The sequence below is a fragment of the Equus asinus genome, chromosome 4, assembly GCF_041296235.1.
Source record: "Equus asinus isolate D_3611 breed Donkey chromosome 4, EquAss-T2T_v2, whole genome shotgun sequence".
Classification (NCBI taxonomy): Eukaryota; Metazoa; Chordata; class Mammalia; order Perissodactyla; family Equidae; genus Equus; species Equus asinus.
Genome location: NC_091793.1, coordinates 20,867,096 through 20,884,924, shown reverse-complemented (window position 1 = coordinate 20,884,924; position 17,829 = coordinate 20,867,096). Strand labels below are relative to the sequence as shown.

The 17,829-nt window shown below is 39.3% G+C and overlaps 2 protein-coding genes and 1 long non-coding RNA gene across 9 annotated transcripts in view; 1 reads left to right on the top strand and 2 right to left on the bottom strand.

Annotated features, from left to right (window-relative positions):
- The window catches only part of SLC25A17 (solute carrier family 25 member 17), a 39,002-nt gene extending 32,989 nt beyond the window's left edge, over positions 1-6,013 (bottom strand). For 2 of the 7 annotated variants that reach the window (XM_070506818.1, XM_070506819.1), the window contains exon 1: positions 5,616-5,791. Coding sequence is in view for 2 of the 7 variants with exons in the window: in XM_044779251.2 (XP_044635186.2) it covers positions 5,616-5,987 (372 nt within the window). In the remaining 5 variants the exon portion in view is untranslated. Of the gene's footprint in view, positions 1-5,168; positions 5,500-5,615 lie in introns of those variants that run through there. The other 5 variants (XM_044779251.2, XM_014858975.3, XM_070506820.1 and 2 more) reach the window with 5 other exon arrangements.
- On the top strand, positions 5,971-12,114 carry LOC106842451 (uncharacterized). The gene is made up of 4 exons (XR_011502577.1): positions 5,971-6,099; positions 6,709-6,845; positions 8,992-9,095; positions 11,977-12,114. It is a non-coding gene; the product is annotated as an uncharacterized lncRNA (long non-coding RNA).
- The window catches only part of ST13 (ST13 Hsp70 interacting protein), a 29,132-nt gene continuing 20,957 nt past the window's right edge, over positions 9,655-17,829 (bottom strand). The window contains exons 8-12 of the mRNA XM_014858979.3: positions 16,807-16,909; positions 15,452-15,568; positions 14,201-14,249; positions 12,035-12,168; positions 9,655-11,570 (exon numbers count right to left, since the gene is read on the bottom strand). Of these exons, the coding sequence (XP_014714465.1) occupies positions 11,442-11,570; positions 12,035-12,168; positions 14,201-14,249; positions 15,452-15,568; positions 16,807-16,909 (532 nt within the window). The 3' untranslated portion in view covers positions 9,655-11,441. The remainder of the gene's footprint in view (positions 11,571-12,034; positions 12,169-14,200; positions 14,250-15,451; positions 15,569-16,806; positions 16,910-17,829) is intronic.

The following is a 17,829-nucleotide window of genomic DNA, read 5'->3' as shown; positions in this document are numbered from 1 at the left end:
ACCAATATTCAGTGTTCCTATGACTATCATGCATCAATTTTAAAATTTTAGTTATTTTACTTGTCCTTTCTAGATATTCTATTTGGTTAACTTTCCAATCTACTGGGCTAATCTTAGCTTCTTGTTCCTTGCACATATTTTCTGGCCTTTCTTTTATTTTCTTATACATACTCAACAGCTTTTTTAGACTGTAACGGAAAATTCCATTTCCTGATTGTTGCTGCTGTCTACTGTTCTTATTCATAATGCCTTGTTTCTGTGAGTTTAGTTCGCTTGCATTGAGCTGCTTATTGCCCTTAGAATTTTACTTTTGGGCATTTTTTAAACCTAATAAAGATAAGTACCTCTGGAAAGGATTTCTGCCAGACACTTTGGGACTCCATCAACTTGGAATCACTCTAAGTTAAATTATTGGCTTTATGTTTTCAAATCATGTAAGTAGTGAGAATTCTGGCTGCAACCTGAGGGAGGGCTTTTGGCTTCGAAGTCTCAGTGGTGACTTCCCCATGCAAATCAGCGTCAAGGTTGGACATGGCTGATTTTCCTGGGGAAGGCTAAAATTATCTCTCATCCACCTTTATAGTATATTCCTTTGGGATTCCAGGTTTACTGGGTGATCCCTTACTCATCTTGCACAGACTGGGTTCTTTCTCTTCTTTCCTGTATCTTCAGAAGCTACAAGTCTAAACCTCATGTTTTCTCAGTTAAGCAATTCCTGCAGGGCAAAGACTCCTCTCCTTGCCTCTGGGTCCTGCCTTCATTCATTCTCCAGTCTGAGATTTCCTTTACCTTCTTGTCACCTTATTAATGCTTTTTGTTTTTTTTCAAGGAAGATTAGCCCTGAGCTAACATCTGCCAATCCTCCTCTTTTTTCTGAGTAAGACTGGCACTGAGCAAACATCCGTGCCCACCTTCCTCTACTTTATATATGGGACACCTACCACAGCATGGCTTGCCACATGGTGGCATGTCCGCACCCAGGATCCGAACTGGCAAACTCTGGGCCGCCAAAGCAGAATGTGCGCACTTAACCACTGCGCCACTGGGCCAGCCCCTATTAATGCTTTTAAGAAGGTGTTATTTTAAAAGATATTTTATACAGATTTTTTTTATTATAAAGGGAAGTTTTCGGGAGAAGCTTTCATTAGCTCCTTAGTTAGAAATAGAAATATCATTTTAACTATTTTTAAATGGACTACTGATAATCTTAGCAAATAAATATTTTATAATCTTTATAAATGTGTCTATTCCTTTGCTGTTTATTCTATTTTGTTCTTATTTCATGATAAAATCGTTTAAGGGCAGGTTGGTAACATATTCACATTTTTAATCTATTACCTGATAGCACCTAACACCACTCTTCTATGTTCCCTGGATATTTAATGAGTGAACTAAGAAATGTATTCCTAACTTAATCCTCCTGTCTTCAAAAAATTTATAAAATTTAGTAGAGTAACAAATACTAAACAAAAGCAAATCAAAACAAACATAAAATAGCTACCACTTTACCCTGGATATGAAAATTAGGAAAATGACAAAATCCATGAGGAAAAAACCCAGAAATCTGAAGTAAGGCCCTTTGCACAGGTATCTAATCAAAAGACACACCAAAAGTCTTTTAGGGGGCCATCCAAGTAACCTCAAGAGCTTTCAACCTGAAAGACCAAAACACAAATACAAACACTGCTTTAGGAAAGTACATCCGATTTACAATAGTAAGGCCTTGAATCAGTTTGAGTGGTGGCTAGAAAAAGAGAGGAGGGATAACTGCCAGAAGAACTATAAAAGGGAGAATCAATAGGATTTGCTGATTTATTGGATATGGATTACAAGAGAGAAGGGAGAGTCACAGAAATGAAGATACTACTGACAGAAATAGGAAAATCAAAAGAGGGACCTAGTTTTGGGGCTGGCCCCGTGGCCGAGTGGTTAAGTTCGCGCTCTCCGCTGCAGGCGGCCCAGTGTTTCGTTGGTTCGAATCCTGGGCACAGACATGGCACTGCTCGTCAGGCCACGCTGAGGCAGCGTCCCACATGCCACAACTAGAAGGACCCACAACAAAAAAAGAATATACAACTATGTACTGGGGGGCTTTGGGGAGAAAACAGAAAAACATAAAATCTTTAAAAAAAAAAAAGAGGGACCTAGTTTTAAGAAATTACTAGTTCTTGTAGCCAGCCCGGTGGCACAGCAGTTAAGTGTGCACATTCCGCTTTGGCGGCCCGGGGTTCACCAGTTCGGATCCTGGGTGTGGATATGGCACCGCTTGGCAAGTCCTGCTGTGGTAGGCGTCCCACACATAAAGTGGAGGAAGATGGGCACGGATGTTAGCTCAGGGACTGTCTTCCTCAGCAAAAAGAGGAGGATTGGCAGCAGTTAGCTCTGGGCTAATCTTCCTCAAAAAAGAAAAGAAAAAAGAAATTACTAGCTCAATCTTGGATGTAGTGAATTTCAGATAATGATGATGAATTAACCATTCTCTCATCTGCGTTTTAATGGTATGCATCCTGTGTACAAAATTCTATTACACAGCAATCACTGTACTGTATTTAATTGTTAATGAGTTTGTCTTCCTTATGAGACTATGGATACCTCAAGGGCAGGAACCTAACAATTAATTAATTAATTAATGACTAAATAGGCGAAAAAAATCTTTAGGCAGTTGGCAATACCATACTGTAGCCCAGAAAACAGATCACTGCTAGAGATAAAAATGGCAAGCAAAGTCACATAAATCATTTTCAGCCTAAGTTCCTGGGCACTTTTGGCTCTCTCTGTTGTGAACACTCCCATAGTCAGCACCCAGATTCCTTAATAATCTATCAGCATCTACATTTCAGGTTACATACCCAAAACATAGATGGTTTATTCATTTTCTGGGCTATGTCTCTCCTGTAAAAGGTCAATAAACATCTGAGTCTACTTTTTAATTTGGCTAACACAAACATCCACGGAGTTGAGCTGAAGTACTTAATCTCACAGACATGGTCAGAATGAGATAGTCAGGTAAACCTGGTCAAGACTCGGTCCCCCAACCATGTGCAACTTACGGGAATAACAGACAGGGACATACATAAACATAGAAGCAGGTATCATGCTTTGTAAGTACAAACAATTGTGTTTGGGTTGGCCTACCAATCCGGTCACCAAATGACCATTTCCAAAATGCTAATTCACCCTCAAAGGATAACAATAGTAAAAAAAAAAAAAAAAAAAAAATTGCAATGCCAGTTCCAAAGTCAATTTCCAGAGAGAAGTCCAGAAATGGTGGCTGAGGGGCACAGCAGCCTCACTGAAATCAGTGTACAGCATCTCTTAAGGGGGTACATGGCATTGTTAGACAGGATTATTTTAAAAAGAAAGAAAGAAGAACGACTAAAATACATTTTCAGTGGTACATCTTGAGCTAATGAAATTCCAAAGACTGAAAGCCACTTACTCTGGTTTTCATATTCAAAAACATGTTATTCACCTAATCAGAGTTAATAGAAATCTTTCCCCTGATATAACAATCAAGCTAACTCTCACACCTATACACAAATATACAGGTTAAACAAAGGGTCTAATGGATAACACACCATAGCAAATTCAGGGCGCATAATTTCAAGGAGAACAAGAGAAAAATAGCTAACAAGGAGAGAAAAAAATAGAAATGTCTCTGCACCTTAATTAGTCATGCTTCATTTAACACCAGGCACGCATTCTGAGAAATGCATCACTAGGCAATTTTGTCGTTGTGCAAACACCACAGAGTGTACTTAACACAAACCTAGATAGTACTACACACCTAGGTTATACGGTATTAATCTTATGGGACCACTGTTGTCTACTTGGTCAGTCCTTGATCAGAAGCGTCATTAGGAGGTATACGACTGTCGAGATCTAACATCTCTACCCCCAGCCGGTCTCTATGTGACTTTCAGAACACCACATTCTCTTAGTTTTCTCCTACTCTACTGCCCCTTCCTTAGTCTCCTTTGCTGGGGCTATCTCATTTCCTCAACCTCTTAATGTTGGTGTGCTCCAAGGCTCAGTCTTCGAGACTCTTCTCTCAGTCTACACTTATTTCCTTGGTGAGCTCATCTGGTCTCATGACTACTCTGGGCATTTCTAATTTAACTAGTTCAAAACCAAAACCAAACTCCTAATCTCTCCCCCTAAACTTGCTCCTTTACAGTCTTCACCGTCTCAGTAAATGAGAACATCATCCTTCTAGATGCTCAAGCCAAAAACTCTTGGGAGTCAACCAACCCTCATTCTGTTACACTCCATAACCAATCCACCATCAAACCCTGCTGGCTCTAGCTTACAAAAATATACCAGGTTAACGATCCCTTCTCACCACCTCCACGGCTACCGTCCTGGGCCAGGCCACCTCATCTCTTGCCTGAGACGATGTAATAGCCCCCTGACAGTTCCTCTGCTTCCACCCTTGATCCCTTATAGTCTGCTCTCAACAGAGCAGCCAGGGTGATCGTGTTTAAAATGTCAACGAGCAAGTTGCTGCATGGTCAAAAACCCCAATAGCCAGCTAGCTCTCCTTCCCACTCACAGCTCAAGTCTCACACAATCTGTTCCCCTGAAAGCTATCTGCCTCTTTGTTCCCTCCACTCCAGATACACAGGCCTCCACGCCCATCCTAGAGCCTGTCAAGCAAGATTCCATCTCAGCACCTTTACACTGGCTGAAAGGCTCTTCCGTTTAACTGAATGAACCAAGAATCCTGAATCAGGCACTTCCACGAACTATTGTGACACCTAATTCTCATAACAACACTGCGAGGTAGGTACGGGCAGCGCCACCTTAGACTAGGAGAGTGAGGTTTCCAGGCCACCTATCCAACAAATGATGCAGTTGGGGTTCAGGCCCGGTGAGTCTGCACAGCACACGAGCTCCTGGTGAAGTTTTGGGGGTTAGCAGCAGGACTCAGCGATATTCCTCTGAAGGCGCCCGTTGACAGTCAGAGCAGGATACGAACAAAGGGCCGTGAGAGAAGAGGAGAAGCAGAAACGGAGAGACCCACGCGAGCGGGGTCGAATGGGACCGAGACCCAGAAGCCCAAGAAGCACGCACACACCGCACAGCACGCCACCCCTAGGGGAGACAGCAGCTCTGATTTCGATTAAAAAGTAACACCGGCCCGAGACCTAGCAGGTCCTGCCGCTCACCGGCAGCAGGTGTGCGAAACAGGCTGCAGTGAGCACGTGACGAAGCCAAACAGCGTCAACCCAGGTTTTCGTCAGGCCCCACCGAGGCCAAGTCTGTGAGGGCGGGGGGCGGGGTATGACCCGCCGTTAAACTTCCGGAGGCAAAGAAAACCAGTAACCAGCTTCTTCCCGCCTCCCTGTGGGGTGTGTGGGGCCACCGCACTCTATCCCGGAGGTTCTCGAAGAGGCCAGAGCGGCAGCCAGGGGCGGAGGGTGAGTGCCGGCCCTCACCACAGATTCTTCTGGCAACTTCTCGCCTACGCCCCGTTCCTCTCAGTGCCATCGTCACGACAGGAGACCCCAGCCCACAAGATCTCTCTCTTATCCCCCACCCCCAGCCATACCCGGGACCGGCCCCAGAGAAGCCCCACCCCCCGCAGTGGCCAGGGCGTGAAGAGCCCGCCTCACCACGGCTCCAGCCACGGCGTGGACGAGGCTTTCGTAGGACAGCACGGAAGCCATGAGTGCGGCGCCCCGCAGACCTAGCCACAGTTTTCCCGCAGGAGCCACAGCCAGCCCAGTGAGGAAAAAAGCTCTCCACCCTCTGAGGCCCGCCTCCACCAGAGCAACCGCTTCCGGGTCGCAGGTCGCCGGGTCTGCGGGCCCAAGGCAGCTGGGACGGGAAGACGGGAAACGGGGCCAGGGAACGCCCCTTGGCTCTGGTTGGCCCCGGGGGCGTGCGCGGGGCGGGGCCGTGCGGCGCCGGCTCCGCCACGTGGAGCGGTCGCACAGCCTGAAATCCCGCGGTCGCTTCCTGAGTCTCGCGGGACTTCCTTGCATTCTGGGACCCAGCCAGTCGTGGTTCACAACTAACCCATACCACTGGGACGGCAGAAAGTCTACGTGGTCTCCTTTCTCCACTTCCCTCCTTCACCTGACAAGCTGACGACAGGCAAGATGCGGGACTCAGGTTTTCCTGTTTCTCTGCGACTTATCTCGTATTTTCCTTCACTAGTATTTTGAAAGTCACATTTTGGTCAAGAGGAAATAAACGTTGATTGGACAGGGTTCTCCCCTCTGAAACATCGTGGGGTGTGATAGGGAGAGAACTTGAACTTCAGGAGATTAAAATGATCAGATGTAGGTGGGAACATACTAGGCAACTGGGAAAATCGTTTAACCCTTTTTGGTTTCCTTTGAGAAATGACAGTGTTAATATTAACAACTCCACTTGCTACTTTAAGGATTACAAAAGCTAATTTATGTAGACTCACTTATAAACACTGAAGAAAAGGTTTTTTCCATGTTGTAAAGTGAAGAACCAAACTACACAGAACTAGGAAAAGCACATTCACCTCTAACCTAGGTCATATTGTGAGGCGTGTGTCAGGACTCCACTTCTTTATTGGGGCACCATGATCATGTGTCTCTGCCAGCAAGTACCAGCAAATTTACTTTTATAATATCCTCGCTGATAATTCTTGAGTGCTTACTATATGCCTGGATCAGTGCTATATGCCCGGCTCAGTGCTATATGCCCATTATGAAATTTACTCCCCAGGAGAGGGCCCGAACAATGTTTACTTGGTCGTGTTTTCACAAAATTTGCAGAAAAAATTTTAACCGCCATTAAGATCTCTTTCCACATGAACTCCCCTTCATGTAAGGTGATGCTAGCGACTGCAAGCTAACTGAAAGGTGAGTTGGGGGGACAGTTGGATTTAGTGCTATCTATTTATACATATGGTTAAGTTACTGCTAGACATCCTGATGTAAGAATGGCTTCCAGGATACTCCCACCATTCCCTAGGGTCATGACATGAAGGTGCAGAGGTCCAAGAGTCAAAGACAGGATTCTGGCACTGGATAGACAGAGCTGGTCCATTGTAAAATTTAAGCAGAGGACTAAAAGTTTTCATTGACCCTTAATCACACTGGAAGCTCTTTCCTGTCAAGAACATATTGGATTATGTAGCATACAGATTTATGAACACTTTTTGAATATCTTCCCTTTATGATGGTAATAGAACACAATAGAATTTATCAGAATTCCCATTGGTAGGGCACAAACGCATAGCAGAGAGCATGTCCATTTGTGTGAATTCTTTTGCATCCCAGCTATCAAAAAATATTTTGATCAAGATGGTATTTCATTCTACTGAAGAGTTATCATATAATGAATTTGCAGCGAAAAATGTAGCAATTACACAGGTATAGCACTTATTAAATGGAACGATTTGCGTAGTTATTTCCAATTTTTAAAAATAATTTTATTTGTAATGCTTATTTCCAATTTTTAAAAATTCTAACTTTGCATGTTCTAAACATTCACTTTTACAGCTTAGGATTCATAATTATGTATTACTTTCCTAAAAGAGGGCTCCCTCACTTATATAAAAGCACCAAGTCCCACACTGTCTAAACAGAATATAAAAGATTTAGCATGATTCTGTTTACCCCAAGTCATTAATAAGAGTTAAAGGAACCTAGCCAGAACTAATCATTTCATGTATGTTGCTTCTACACTGGCATATTTATGGTCAGCTTACTTAAACTGCCACCTGAAAATGTCCCAGTGACCCGGGTGAGTGAACTAAAGGACATCTTGATTGCATACCAGATACCTAGATTTCCAGAGCACCATACATGTGTTTGTACCACTCCTATTTACCTCCTTGCTATTCTGGCTCCACCTAATACTTAGAATCCACAATTTTAAAATCAGTATTTCACCTAAAGAGAATGTCAGAATTTTTAGTTTGTTAGACAACTTTATAGAAAATTGTGAATTTACACTCCCTCCAGCACTACACACAAGATCTTCCTGAATAATTGCCAAGATATTTAAAATTTGTGCCAACTTGACATGGCATACTGTTTAAGTTTGCCCTCTTTAACAGCTATTGTTAATTATCTGTATTTGTTGCCTATTTAATTTAGGGTATTTTCCTCCCCAAACTATATGAACTCTATTTAAAGTATACTATATTGGTTGTAAATATTGGTACATATTGAACTTTTAAAATTACCGCACCATATTTTTTAAAACTAGTTTTTTCTCATCCCTGTCACAAGTGGACCAAGCACTTCCATTATGCTAGGTCCCATTATCAGGAGAAATCCATTGGAGGCGCACATCAACACACCAAGTGGTGTGTGATAGTCCTTATTTAACCAATTCCCCTCAAGTATACATTTTAGTTGTTTTCAATTTCTTAAATTAACTAACAATTCTGCAAGAGGCAACCTTGTACACAGAGAGGGGGAGCAGGGCATAGAATTTAGGAGGAAGACTTTTGAAGCCCCAAGCCTGGTGACAATCCCAGCTCAAGATATAATCAGGGGTGTTATCCTGGGCAATTTACTTACAGTGCTTCAGTTTCCTCATCTATATAAAATGGGGATAAGAGTACTTACCATTATGGTCATTATCAGAATCATCAGTCAATACTTGCAAACTGATTAAAGTGCTTGACACAGACTGAGTACTCCTGACCTGATTTATGTGCCTACTTGTGTGCATTAATTTTAGAGAGTAGCAAATCTTTAAAAAATTTAAGTGTTTCTCCCTTATCCCCTTAGGCCAGTATTTCCTATTGTGACAGACGGCTAGTTGTTACCTCAGGTCATGTTCCCATTTCTTTCATAGTAGTAATTTTTTTGTTGGGCACGTGACCACACAGCTATGGGCTATTATTTTCTAGCTTTTCTTCCAGCTAAATATGGTCAAGACAAAAAAAAGCTGACTAATGGGATATGAACAGAAGTAATAAAACATTAAATCCATGTATTAGCCTCAGGATCTCAGCATATGCTTCCCTGGCGCCCTCTCCTGTTTCCTCAGGCTAGAAGATGAGCACCACAGCAAGCACCTTTGGACCCAGAAACGGAAGCTACCTTTTGAGTATGGCAGAACTGCTTACTTCTGGACTGCTATCTGAAAGAAAAGTAAAGCTGTTTTACATAAGCTAATGTATTTTTAGGGGTGCTTGTTAATAGCACTTTATAATCTTAAGCATACTATGCTCAGTAAATAACATGAATGCTAGAGACATAAAATAGAACATGTGCTGAAAAAAAAGGGGGCAGAAAATGGGAAGAGAAAATATCCAGTTTGACCGTAAGTCTATTTTTAACATGGCTAGAAATATCCAATAACTATATATTTTTGAGCAGGGGGGAAAACCTCCTTTACTTTCCCTTCTTATAGCATTATTAGCACAAGAAAAGAACATTTCTGGTTTAGAAATGATATTGAGTTTCTATGAAAATGAAGAATGTATTTTGTATTTGTGGAACTTAAAAAGTCTAAAAGCACAGGACACATTTTCAAAAGACCAATTTTACTTTTACCCACTTCCAGTAATATTTGCGATGTCAGAATGTACTTAGGTAACGTATAGTTCAGTAAATCAAATGAATCCAGAAGCAACTGGTCTTCTTGAGTTATTCACAGCACACATTAGAAATTTTGAGAAAGGAGAACACACATTAACAAAAAGAACACTGGCAAGCTCAAATGCAAGTTTATATGCTGAGTATTTTTAAAGGGTTTAAAAAGCATGCTCAATTAGCATACAGCTTTTTCTCACTTATATAACAGATGCATTTCTATCTGCTTGTGGTACAGCAAAGGGTCAGAACCTGAATCAACGTACTTATGATTTCAGAAATGTGCTATTTCAGAAATGTGTATTCCATGGAATTTATTTCACTGCTCCTACCACTGATTCTTGAAATAAGCAAAGTAGAGAGGGTCTCATCCCTTGCAGTTGCTTTTAAACAGTAGCACTTTAAATTCAAAGATAGGTAGAAACCTAGCAATTCCTGGTAGAGTGCCTGGACCGTCTTATTTAACATATGAATTGAATGTACAACAGAAAATGTATCATTTTCTTTATCCTTGGAGGAGAGGGAAAGAGAGAAAGTAAAGGTGGGGCTATGGTTGCAGTATTTAAGAGCTGAACTGGAGAACAGTGAATCTTTCATAATGCCAACAACTCCACAATGAAGAACCACCATGGATCTCATCAATTTTATAATTCATGGTGGATCAAGAAGTTAGGTTCCCCTCTATGTATATCAATTAATTCGAACCTCATACTCTCCAAAATAGAAAGATGCATACTAGAAGATAAACTCTAACTGCAATAGTATTTCCTAAGTAGAAGACCAAACACCCAAGGGAATCCCTCCTTCCAACATCTTTTGATATGGTAAGATTTCACTGAAGTGGAAATCTAACACTCCAATGTGAAATCTCTTGGCCAAGTAAGAAACTACAGCTGTTATGGATATTATGCTACATAGTCACTCTATGTATTACATATTAAATTAAACCCAGCATTAAATATGCTTGCACAATTATGCTGTGAATGATAGCAGTAATGATGCTAGTGAAAAAGGACGATCTTTAGCCCAAGAAGAGTAAGGAGAAAAAAAGGTGAAAACAAGTAGAAAGCAGACAAAGAGTTGGGCATTTTCTGATCAGGAAAAGTCATTTTAAACATAGAAATATAAAAAGAAAAGTCTCCCCTTACTTCCCCTATGTGGAAATAATATGAAACATTTATTTTATATATCAGACAAGAACAGAACTAAGTAACCCAACTCTACTGCAGCATTATAAAATCATCCCTTCACCACAGTGTGAGATCTAAACACATTGACACAAGGGTACATGCTACATAAAATGTAGTAAGACTGCGGATGCCCTGCCAAGTACTTCCAGTCCCTACCCAGGTTCTACTGCAATACTGGTGGTCCCAATAGTTTTATTGAAATAAATCATTTTTGAAAAAATAAAGCATTTAAAAGGACAAATCAAAATGCCTCAGCAACCGTATATACCCAACTCAGACTTTATCTACTCAAATGTTGTATTTGCCTCCTGCTAATAAACCTTTATTTCACTCAAACTGAGTAATAACTCTTCCATACCGAAGTATCTTTCTCACCCAATTAATTCAAAGGAAAAAACCGAAATGATTAATAAAGAAAAATGGAGGGATTTAACACACCCTTTTAATTTGTTTTTAAATATTTTTAAGGTTTAAAAAGTGTTTAAAGTTTGTAATTCCTAGTAGGAAAACATTATCTGAATGAATACCCTAATGGCAAACCACTGTAAAATCTTTCAGCTGCATTTGGGGCAGAGGGGTAGGGATTATCTTCCAAGCACCCCAGCTTTCTTCACGAGAAGGTCAGAGGTACACTGGTTTGGATTATTGCGACATCCATTAGGTGATCTAAGTTGCTTTTCCTTCAGCAAGGGCTTTATGTGTCAGAAGGGCATTATGCTTGACCTCCAAATTTGGCTGATAATTTACTGATGAGATTCATAACCTTTGGGTTGCTCTGATATTTTGACATATTTGCTGGGTTCTGGGCCACATCCTGGAAGGCTGCCATAACTTCTGGATCCTGCAAATGAAAGTTATTTTTTTTTAGTATTTAAAAAAGTGTTCTATGGGCCAACAAGTTTATTATCCCAAATCCTATCTCTATTTAGATCTATAATTTTGTCATGGCCAAGTTAACTGGAGTTTGGACAAGTTCCTGAAGTATAAATATTATTAATGTGTACTTCAAAGTCAAACTCAATTATATCACTTTAACAAGATAATGAAAAAAGAATATACAATTTTGATAGAAAGAAAAGGACAACTGGCAATAATTACCAACTATTACACAGTATTTCCTATAAACCAATTTTTTAAAACTTAAGCTACTCACTCTAAGAAAATGAGCACTGCAACTGCACAATTAGCTATTTGGTAATTTAGATCAGTAACACATGGCTAACAGAGTAACCTTTGTCTCCACACAGAATTATGAAAGAAATGCCTTAGTGACATGAAGTCCAACTACGTTCTTCTGAGTCTTACCTGCATGGCTGCAAGAACCTCTGGATCACTAAGAATTTCATTGAGCCCAGGCATCCCTGCCATTCCAGGCATGCCCCCTCCCATTCCAGGCATTCCTCCAGGAAAAGTACCAGGCATTCCCCCAGGAAAGCCACCTGCAAGAATAAATGAAAGAACTGTATAGACACCAACCATATTCACAAGTAGTCTGATAGTGTACTATTTCTTTCCAGATTAAAATAACACACACTCCCATGAGCATGCACAAAGAACAAGGGTGTTACTAAACACAAAGCAGTCTGACCATTCTAACTGGATGTAACAAGACAATTTTTACCTTCAAATTTTCTCTTAAAAAATAAGGCTAGAAATCAGACTTTGCTACTTTCTGGATTCATTTTTTTCCTACGGATAAAACTGTTAAAAAAGAAAACTAATCTTACCTTAAAACAAAGAGACAGCTAACTGTCCCTTGGAATTACAAAATTAAAAAGTCTAACAAATCATCTTGGTTATGTTACATCTTATCTTCTCATTCTTTAATATTGTCTGTTTCAACTAAGTTAATTCATGTTTTTCTTTTTTTTTTTAACTATACTCCTCTAGTGCAGTTATTCCTTCAAGAACTCTATGAAATGCTTGTTATAAAAAGCCGTGGATTTTTATCTCCACCCCAGAGAGAATAAAAATATCTGAGGGTGAAACTGAAAATCTGCATTTTTAACAAGCACTCCCTGGTGTTTCTTCTTTACATTGAGAACAACGCTCTGTAGAGCGAAAAGGATTTAATTCTCCCAGTATCATTTTGGATTATAAACCTGAATTATTTTCTACTCAGTTTTCCACTACCATAAACCTTTATGTCCATAGGAGATATTCTGAAATCACAATTTCGCCAATATAGGGACATCCTAAAGGGAAATACAGGTAACATTACTGTATTCTCCAGATCAAGAGTCTCTACAAGTACAGCCCTCATAAAAAAGAACCACAGATAACAGTCACTTCCACCTGGCTCAACAATTCAAACATGCTGATAAATAACTAACAATCACAGATAAGGAAATCTAAGGGGGCCTGAAAACAACTAGCTTCTCTAGCAGCCCCGACTGACTCTGAAAACCTAGTTTCTACCCAAGAAAAAATTACTGGCCCAAGGCAACAATAGTTAACCAGTTAACCAGTCAAATCTAGGTAATAAAATCCATAAAACAAAATATTATCTCTAGTTCTAGTCCACATTAGTGGTCATTTTCTAAAACAAAGGTACCTGACATAAGATTATTTATTTTTTAAACAGGAAGTAAGCTATGAACTAGAATTTATTTTCTTGCTTTTTCTTCAAACAGCAAGTCATCCCCAATATTTTTTCTTTTTAGTTGCTTGGCCCTTGCTTGACCTTGGAGAATAAGAGGCTACCTTTACCTTTTCTAGCCACTGCCCATGGAACTAAAGTTCTAGCCAGTGGCATAAGCGAAGCAGTGTGTATCTGTGTCTATAAACCTTCCTTAAGAGAAAGCTGGTTACTACTAAATAGCTGGAGGCTGTTAATTCCCCACTGGGATTACAAACTTTTAAAAAGCTCCTCCTGAAATTCATATAAATTTCACACTGCCTCATTCAGGAAATATTCAAAAATCAGTCTGAGTGCCTTTCTAACTGCCCTTCTACCTGTATCGTATTAGGCCTCTGCTATCATTCCAGGCTTTGCCTCGCTAATAATTTCTGATCATTTAACATTTGCAAGAAAAGGAAGAGTGTATATTATTTTTACACTGGACTCAAAACATTTGTTGTGCTTAATAACCGCCTACAGTGCTTTTACCTACTATCTCATGAATATCAATTTATAACAGAGTAAAATGATTATGGCAATTTAGAAATACTTAGAATACATCATAATCAATACTTACAGTCTTTTAATAAAGTACAATGCTCAGGCCTCAATGAATGTCAGCTAATTTGAGAAAGCATACTGCTCAAAGTGTGAGGAAAATAATATACTGTATTTCCACTAACATAAAAATTTTAATGAGAATGAAACTTTCTAGAGGCTAACATTCTTAAGATTCTTCAGTGTTCTAGGGACTAATGGTGCCAAATATAATAGACATATCTGAGACTCCAAATAAGAATATTCTCCAATTATTAACAATACTAATAGTTTTAATTTTTCTTTAAAAATACCTGGAAAAGAGCCATACTGAGCTCCTGATTGTCGTCTGGCTTCTTCCTCCTTTGATACAAAGAATAAATAAATTACGTAAGTGGAGCGGGGACAGTCTGCTGTCCACCCCTACCCATGAACAATGATGAAAAAATTACAAAAGAAGTTAGTAGAGGACTTACAAGAATGGCAAGTTTCAAATGGCAATACTGGACTAAAGGACACAGGCCATCCCACCCCACCCTCAAACAATCTCCAACTGGATTCTCAGCATTACTTTCGATAATAGTTTCAAGAGCCATTTTATTTCTACTTGGAGGAGGAAAAAAAACCTGGAAAGCAATTTACAGTCTGTCCATGCTTATAAAAACTGTAAATTCTTACTGCTTTTAAAACTCTCTAATGAAAGCACATGCTTAGATTACTAAGACTGTCAGGACTTTTGCTTCCAAGGTTCATCTTTTCCATAATATCCCTACATGACTCAACAACAAATACAACTGGAGATTTACTGATTTGTTTTGTTGTTAAAGACAAAATTGAAGAAAATACACATAAATTCTCTCATAACCAGTTATAAAGTCATCAAGGACATAAATAAATGTAAAAATTACTTTTGAAGATTATAAACTATAATCCTAAAAATCAAGCATGATGCTTAAAAATATTAAATGACAAAAAATAAGGCTATAATATTATATAATTATAATACAACTGTATGTCCTTTAATTCAACAGTGTTGGAAATAAGTAGATGAAAACTGATAGCAATGCAAAAAGCTAATACAGAAAAAAACTAAGAGAAACCTTAAGAACAGCAGCAACAATACTGTGAATGAATTACGGGTAACTTTTACCCTAATTTTTATATGACTTTATAACTAAAAATAAAAATAGCTAGAGTCAATTTTAAATAGCTATGAATGCACTGCTGGAACAGCAGGAATCATAAAACTTAATAAATCAAGGCAAGCACCCGCAAGAAAACAAACAATGCTGCAAAGTTTTACTTACTTAACTGGGAAAATTCCTGATTTTAGAAGGACATAAGAATATAAATTGGTGAAATAGAAGCTCACTTAAGAATTTAAAGACTAAACATAGCCTCACAAATTCGGGATAATGAAGGGAAAGAAAACTCCCTTTTAGTAGCATCATTAGCCTAACAGAACTGCAGCCAGCATTAAGAAAGAGCCAGGAATTAGAAAGACATCCTGAAAACTCTAATCTACTATATTTTCCCCCTTAATGGTTTAGCTACGGAAACTTTACCCTCTGGGCTCTCTCATGTTCTTCCCGAGCCTTCTTCACCCTTTCCATTCTTTCTTTGATCTCTCGCTCTTCACGTTTTCGCTCATACTTTCTCCGATGTTCTGCAATTTTCTGAGCCTAGGAAAAAAGAGCCACAGAAAAATAAAAGCTAAATAAGGTGAACACAAATCAACAGCTTTGTTAAAGAATTACTTTTCTTTGTGGAGAGGTGTTCAATTCAACATAGTTCTGAATAATGACAGTTAGATTTACCTTATAGAAAAGGACCTGACACAACTCAGGCTTTAACCAGTCCACTGTGAAAGAGGAAAGAGGCTGGGATTTGAAGTTAGAAGTGTTATAAATCTCAAACAATTAGCTAGTGCAAGGATGACAATCAGGTTTCAAATTGCATCACAATTCTTGCCTAATACCTGCCATGGGAAGGCAGAGATCTGGAACGCATATATCACTTATTTGCCACAGTCTACCGTAAAATAAGGGCAGAGGGGAAGAGAAATATGTAAGCCTTACAGAGCTGCTATAAGGATTAAGAAAGAAAGTATATGTACCAGGTATTGGTACATAGTCCGTGCCAAATATTTGGAATCTATTATTTATTCAGAGAATAAACTACAGAGACTCATATTCAACTGTTACCTTAGCTTGTTTATGATTATTTTTAGAATTTTTTATAGAATATCTCACATAATAACCTTGCTGAGTTAGCCCTATTATGAAAAAAAAAAAAGAAATCAAATAGTCTCTGATGGTAGATAAGTGAAATTCAATAAAATTTCTGCTATCATAAAATCTTTGAGAATAAATTCCTGGCAGTATACTTTGCCACACAGCTGAGGGATTTACCATGCAAATGCATGAAAATCATTTTAACTAACAATTTTAGACAGAAATTATCTTAATAGAATATTCCAGCTTTTGGATTCAATATTAACATTTTAAAAAGGTTGAAACTTTTTAGTTCCACAGAGCCCTCATGCTTTATTCAGTGGCTTTATACACCTATAAAATATAAGGATAGACCAGACTCAATCTTGGGTCACATTTTATAGATTTTCTATTTCTTTCCTTGCTGTAAACTTGCTGCCCCCTTTTCCGTTTCTAACTTTCTGGTTATAATTCTACTCTAAGCTTACAAACAAAGTAATAGAGCTTGCTATACTACACCATGAGAAATGAAAGCATGAAAACCTAATAAGATTTCCTGAGTTGAGCACAAACTTCATGGATTACAGATTACAACTTGCAAATGTCTGCTTCTGTATATCTGTTTTGAAGGTAAGTCACTGCTGGGGCTAAGACTAGAGCCATGGAGTATTACAGTAATGACTTTCCCTTTCTCTACTTTAACATACCCTCGGTTGAACTTCCTTCAGCATTGCGCTAGCATCTTCATCATAATCCAGTTTACAGGCAAGAGCAAGATCATGGGCTGCTTCTTCCCAGTGGCCCAGAAGTCTAAAAAAGATTTAAATTCATTTTAGGAGCCTTTTATATATATTCACTTCTGTGGCATAGTGTCTTTCTTCCCTATTATAGAAAAGGATTGTTACAGAAGAGCTTTAAGCTAAATACTGAACTATAAACTTTCAGGAACTAATTCAATTTCTATGTTATATTCTATAAAAGTTTGAAGAAATTTAAATTTCCTTTATAACTCTAAATCTGTTCTACTAAAAAATGTTTAAAAACTTTAAAAAAATAGCTTTCTTAACTCAGAATATCATGAAATAAAAAAAAACTATGTGAAGCCACAACTTTCAACTCATCAAAAATAGGATTAACATGGGGCTGGCCCCGTGGCCGAGTGGTTAAGTTCGTGTGCTCCGGTGCAGGCGGCCCAGTGTTTCGTTGGTTCGAATCCTGGGCGCGGACACGGCACTGCTCATCAACCCACGCTGAGGCACCGTCCCACATGCCACAACTGGAGGGACCCACAACGAAGAATGTACAACTATGTACCGGGGGCTTTGGGGAGAAAAAGGAAAAAGAACAAAAAAAATCTTTAAAAAAAAAAAAAAAGGATTAACATGATGATGGGGCTGGCCCGGTGGCACAGCGTTTAAGTGCGCACGTTCCACTTCTGCGGCCCAGGGTTTGCTGGTTCGGATCCCAGGTGCAGACGTGGCACCGCTTCGAAAGCCATGCTGTGGCAGGTGTCCCACATATAAAGTAGAGGAAGACAGGCACGGATGTTAGCTCAGGGCCAATCTTCCTCAGCAAAAAGAGGAGGATTGGCAGCAGCTGTTAGCTCAGGGCTAATCTTCCTCCAAAAGAAAAAAAAATGTATATTTAACATGCTACCTTCTATAAGATAGAAGATAAAACAATAGATGTGTGCACATTTTATTGAAAATGGAAAGAAAGGCTAAATTAAA